The following is a 6,000-nucleotide window of genomic DNA, read 5'->3' on the forward strand; positions in this document are numbered from 1 at the left end:
TAAGTAATTTTTTTCCCCCTCAGTTCACATTCATATATCTTTACCCAAAGGGATACATATCCCTCTTCTGGGCAACCCCCGATTACCTCACACAGATGTCTATCATAAACACTGGGCTGTCCTATGAGCAACTATTTCCTTCATGTCTCTCATCATAATGTTGTAAGCTCCTTGAAGCCAGGACTCTGCCTTACTCATGTTTTATGTCCCCAAATGCCTAACAAGTGCCGAAATACAGAAAGTACTATAAGTGCTATTAAAGGTTTAATATAATATTAGATCTTCTTTTTTATCACCTTCTAACATCCATCTTCAGATAAAACCTTCATGAAAAATGGAAAGTCGCAGAATCCTAGATTCAAAAAGAAACTGACAAAGGTCAAGAAGTCTTTACCCTTCTCCTTCCTTGATACCATATCCCTTTTAGTATTTTCTACCTTTCAAGAAAAATGGTGGAAAGCAAGTGAGATAAATGTAATCACCTGTGAATTAATTACTGCCATCATAAAGAAATATGGCTGAAACTAATGTAACATTGTGTGTTAACGCTACTTCAATAAAAAGAAAAATACAGAATTTCTGAATCATGAGCTTTAAATAAATGAAATTTCTGAAGTCACATGGTATTGTAAATCTAGTGCCCTTGACCTTTATACCCTGGAATTTCTTAGGCTTAGAAAACAAAAAAGAAAAAAAACCTGACAGTTTATAAATGTTTTAAAAGTTCAGTTCTTCAAATAAGACAGTGTACACCCTCAAAACAACATAAATGATGTCATTTTTAACAGGTTTCAGAATATCAAGTCTACCAGTTGCAAGGATTTTTTTTTAAGCAAATGAACATGATATAAAAATTACCTTGCACTAATGGATGATACTGCAGGTGTTAAGCATAGCTAAGGTCGTGCTAAATTTACATAAGCCTTATATAAAAAACAGCAACAGAAAGAAAAAGATATCCATACATGTTGAACAAGCATTCTGATTAACAAATAATCAGATAACAATCTCTTTAAAGCCTAAAAATCTTTTCAATTCCAGAACTGGCTACAATAGTACACACAAAATCTTATCAGTAGTACTATGAATATCACATCAACAAACAGGTTACATTAAGAAAATTCCACTTCTATTCTTACTAAGCATCCGGAAGTCAGGGCAACTGTGCCCTCCTCAAAGACTATCTAAAACAGAGAGAGGCTGATGGAAAAAAACTTATCATAAGGGTTCACAAATTAGGGTGTTATTAACACTAGACTCCAGAAAAGGAAGCTCTTTAAAAGAACAGTGCACACAGTAACACAAAGCTAGTGCCTGTCTCTACAACTACAAGAACTGACTCTAAAAACTTCAGTTTACACCTGCTCTAAATCACAGTTCATTTGCCTATATTACTTGAATTTTTAGGACCTAAAATAAAAATATCAAGCCCCTCCAAAAGGACACTACTAAAGAGGTCTGAAAAAAAAACAAAAACAAAAAACAAACCCCAAAACAAGTAACTCCTTTCTTCCACATGAAAACCAGTGCATTCCTCCAAAAGTAATCAACACTTCACTTGTATAAGCACTATGAAATTACTACTCAAAATCTATATCCTTGAATATCTGTACACATCACCTAGTTTCAGCCTTCTATGAGGCTTTCCCCAGCTAGAAAAGCCTTTATTAGAGATACAAATAATATTCACCGGGTCCTTAACACAATCTAAATCAGGCTACTAAGCTGTTAACATCCCCTCCAACTTTGCTCCCACCCAACTGTAATCCACAATCCTCCCTAATGGAAAAAAACAGTACACAAATTCAACCTAGAATCTTCCACCAATTTAAAAAGGTAACGGCATTAAGAATTGTGTTGTGGAACCAAACAGCTGGGGAGTGGAGCTACAGAAACAGTGTAGATTAGATAATGAGCCGTTTATCAGACTATACTCTGTAAATCAGAAACTTTCATTACAATCCTTGAAACGTGGTGGTGAACTGGTAAGAGGAAATTCTCAGCCTATAAGGGGCAGCCAATCTCCTGAAAACTCTGCCTCTCTCATAACCTACTACCCTGACACACCTCCCGGAACAGGACACTCTTTCTTCTAAACCACACCATCCCAGAAATTTGCAGGCATCTCTCCTTTTAATAATTACTGATAACACTTCTGGTTTCATTTACGATTTCATTAATCACAGATCCAACAGCAGCCTTATGTACCAGTACAAATGCCTTGGGTAGACCAATCTTCATGCAAACGTTGAGTTTTTGCTTGTCCACCTTCCTCACCAAGTACGAGTCTTAGAAATTAATAACTTCCTGCAATATTTCAGTATTACCAAAAGACAGGCGGAGCTAATCCCCAAAGACTGGTGACCCTACTTTCTCAAATCATCACCTTCCACTAATGATAACTTATGTCCATCTCTCTTCCCTGAGAGTTCAATTTTTTTTTTTTTTTACACGATCCTTAACAAGTGGACTTCTGGGTTCCGACACCCAGGAACGAATTTACAAAGAGACTAACTCCCAAATGTGACAGGAAAACTCAACACAAAACGAGGGAAGAGAGAGACAGGGAAGAGGCGTGGGGTCTGTTTTGATCAGAACAGCCGCAGCACAGTGGATGCAATCAGGTATTTAACTCATCAATCGAAGTCCTGAGGACAAACGGGGTTCGCAAAAATAAACATGGACAGTGTGAGAGACGTCCTACAAACTGGAAGGCAGCGGTGGTCTCAATGCAACGCGACCCAGGGGCTGCCAGAGCAGAACCGGGCCGGACGACCGTAGAAAACTGACTGTAGGGGATGCGGCAGGCTGGGCTAACATGGTGCCTTCCACGGGGTGGAAGGCGATGAGGGGTTGGGAGCCAAAGGTTTCATCCCGTCGGGCTCTGGTCCCTAAAGGTATCCGGGCTCAGAGCTCAAGTTTCACCGGGGGAAAAAGGGGGCAGCAAACATGCAGCCCGGCACCTTCGTCCCAGCCCCTGAGCCCGCGCCCTCGGCTTCCCCCGCGAAACAGCGCGGAGGTAACGGTCCCCCGAGCAAACACCGAGGAGCTCCCCGCGCACCCAGCACTCGGCGTCCGGCAACCGCGCGGCGAGCGGGGGAGGGGAGCGGGCAGCCGGCGCTGCACTCGCCGGCCCCGGCCCTTCCCCGGCCTCGCCCCGGGCGCGGCCAAAAAGTTTCCAGCCAAAGTCCGCGGTACCCGCTCGCGCAGCCAACCGCCGAGCACAACTGCCTCGTCGCCCCGGAGAGCGGCCCGCGCCGGCTCGCCGCGGCGCCGCGACCCTCGGTCGCGCCTCCCTCAGCCCGCGCCGGGCTTGCCGAGCTTCACCTACCACAGAGCCGGGAGAAGAGCAGCAGCGGGAAGAGCAGCAGCAGTAGCGGTGGTGGCGTCGGGGGCGGCAGCAGGAGTCCGGCCCCGGGGGGAGAAGCGGAGGAAAGTTGTGCTTTGCCGCCTCCGGGACACAGCGGGGCCGGCCCCGGGGTCCGCGCCATCCCCCACCCTCCCCCCGGCCCGCTCGCTCGCCCACCCCCCGGCTCCCCAGGCCCCGGCGCCTTAGGCTCTGGGCGGCGGCAGCAGCGGCCGCGGCGCGACGCGGCGGCGGCGGCGGCGGAAGGTCCGGCGCGCGGGTGCCCAACTCCCAGTTCTTGAGCCGTCGCCGCCGGCTGACACTCAGCCGAGCGCTCACGGCTGCCTCGACTCCGCCGTCGCCGACGCCACTGCCGAGGCTGAGGCGGGAGCCGCCCGCAGCCGCCGCCGCCGCCACTCCCCTCCCCCAGGCACCCGCCCGCCTCGAACTCCTGGGAACTCGGAACGCACCACCCCGCCCCGCACGGGAGGGGGAGAGGAAGCCGACCCTCAGAGCGGGCGCTGGGACTCGCCCTCCCTTCCTCCCTCCCCGCACAACTCCAGCTCCCGTCTGATCGCCGACTGCAAGCCGCGTCTCCTCCCACCCCGCCCTCCTACACACGCTCCTCCCCCTTAAAAAAAAAAAAAATCTCTTCTCTCCACTTTGATAACGGGTTTCTCCCAAAGCAGAGCTTTCAAGAGGACAGGAAAATCTGGAATAGGTTAGCAGGCCCCGCCCCCTGTTCCTGCCTGGTCCCCGCCTCGTTCCCCCCTTCCCAACATTTCCAATGGTCTAGCCCACTCCGCCCCTCGCGGGTCCACCGCGGCCCCGGCGCAGACGGAGGCGGAGGGCGGCGGGACAATCGCGCTGGTTGCTTTCCTCGCCCGGGCCGCGCTCTCCCTCTGGCGGGGAGCCGGGACAGAAGGGGTGGGGGGTGGGGGGAAGTGAGGAGGGGCAGGCAGGATGGGGCTGCCCTTCCGTTGCCCACGCTAAAGGTCCCTGTCTAGGAGGCTGTACATAGCCTGCAGAACTAGTCCTCTCCCTCCTCGCCGGGGACGCCCGGGGCTGAAAGGAGAGACTTTCTCCTTCCTGCTTCTCGGGACAGCGGCGCTCCCCGAATCCCTCCTTTCTTTCCAGCTCCACGTCCCCCAGCCCTCCCAGGCTTGTTTGCACCAGGCGTTTTTCTTGCTCCTTCTCTTGGGAGGGCGGCTTGGTGGAAGGGTCAGCGAAATCGAGCGAGAAGAGGGGCCCCGGAAGGTTTGCTTTCTCGCTCTTGCTTCTCCGGCCGCCGAGCTGTCCGCTGTCCTCGCCGGGCAACTGGCAACAGGAGGCCATGGATTTCCCCCATCGGAGCGCCTAGAGTGCGGTGGTGTTTTTCTTCGGTTTTGTTTCATTTGCATGTTCGCACGTGTAATTTTATTTTCATTGCCTGTTTTCCTCTGAACTGATCGCGGTAAAGCGACCTCGGGAAGTGTTAAGCATTTGCCCGTAAGAGGTCTGGGATGCCCCAGGACCCTCCCTCACCCCAGGTGGCTACGCGCCCTACCCTCCTCTTCCGCCCGCCACGCGAAGCCGGGGTGGCCTGACCTTGAAGCCACTACCCCTGGCAGTTCTGCAGGGGCGAAGGACAGTTTGGACTGTCCCAAGGGGACTGGAGGCAGAGGACATACGTCCTCAGTCCTAACACCATTAATTCTGTATGGGCCCTGACATCTCCACCAAAAGCAAGAAATGTGCTCCCAATAAGAAGGAAAGTCGAACAAGGATTTAGCCGCCTGGCGCAGCTAAACTAATGCTTGCCTGCCGCCAAGATCACACCCCTTCCATCACTAGCCACCACCCCCCACCCCTCCACCCATTGGTTTACAGTGCTTTACTCACCTGCAAAGCTATACACCATTCTACCCCTGCCTACCGCTCTTTTTCTTTCTCAACTTGCGCCTCCCATCCTGTCTCCCAGTGCTCGGTTTAGTACCTTTCTTCCTCCATCCTCTCTCTCTTTCTTTCTCTTTCTCTCTCTCTCTGTCTCTCATCCAGCCTGTCTCCTGCAGCCACTCCTTTCCATCGTCTATCCTCAGGATGCGCTTATGAATAAACCTTGTCCTGCGTCTTTCCCGGAGATCCCCTGATGATGATCATAATTGACGAAATGCAGCTATTGTGACATTCCTCAGCTGTGCTGACACCACCGCTTCCCTTGAGAAAATTTCTTTTCCTATTTTCTCATTCTCTAAACCTAATTTCCCTGCTAAATTTACATAAAGCCCACTGTGCAGCGACTAGCTAATTATCTGTTTAGATAGCACTTCAACACGTTGTTGAGAGCCAGTTAAATGTTAAACAACCAAAATTTTAATATCGTTAGCCAATTTCATTCCCCTGGCCTTCCCCTGATGGTTCCAGTTTCCAGAAAAAGTAATTTAGCCAGCATTTGAAAAGGTGCCAGAAGCTTAACATGGGGGGCCATTGTGCAATTGCTACAAGAGACCATAAGGGATTAGCAGGTTTAGCGCTTCTCAAAAGGATGATATGGAGCTTTAAAAAATATGTTTCCTCCATAATTTCAGAAATTGGATTAGTGACATACTATGATTACATTCTTCTCTGACCTAAAGTGAAGCCAGAGCATGGAAGAGCAGTATTTATAGGTATTA

At 50.0% G+C, this 6,000-nt stretch overlaps 1 protein-coding gene across 3 annotated transcripts in view; it reads right to left on the reverse strand.

Moving 5' to 3' along the window:
* Window positions 1–5,309, reverse strand: part of NECTIN3 (nectin cell adhesion molecule 3) — a 133,936-nt gene extending 128,627 nt beyond the window's left edge. The window contains exon 1 of one of the 3 annotated variants that reach the window (XM_059164199.1): window positions 3,332–3,924. In XM_059164199.1, coding sequence (XP_059020182.1) covers window positions 3,332–3,491 — 160 coding nt within the window. In that variant the 5' untranslated portion in view covers window positions 3,492–3,924. Of the gene's footprint in view, window positions 1–3,331; window positions 3,925–5,227 lie in introns of those variants that run through there. The other 2 variants (XM_059164200.1, XM_059164197.1) reach the window with 2 other exon arrangements.
* Window positions 5,310–6,000: the final 691 nt, after the last annotated feature.

The sequence above is a fragment of the Mustela lutreola genome, chromosome 2 (genome assembly GCF_030435805.1).
Source record: "Mustela lutreola isolate mMusLut2 chromosome 2, mMusLut2.pri, whole genome shotgun sequence".
NCBI classification, from domain to species: domain Eukaryota; kingdom Metazoa; phylum Chordata; class Mammalia; order Carnivora; family Mustelidae; genus Mustela; species Mustela lutreola.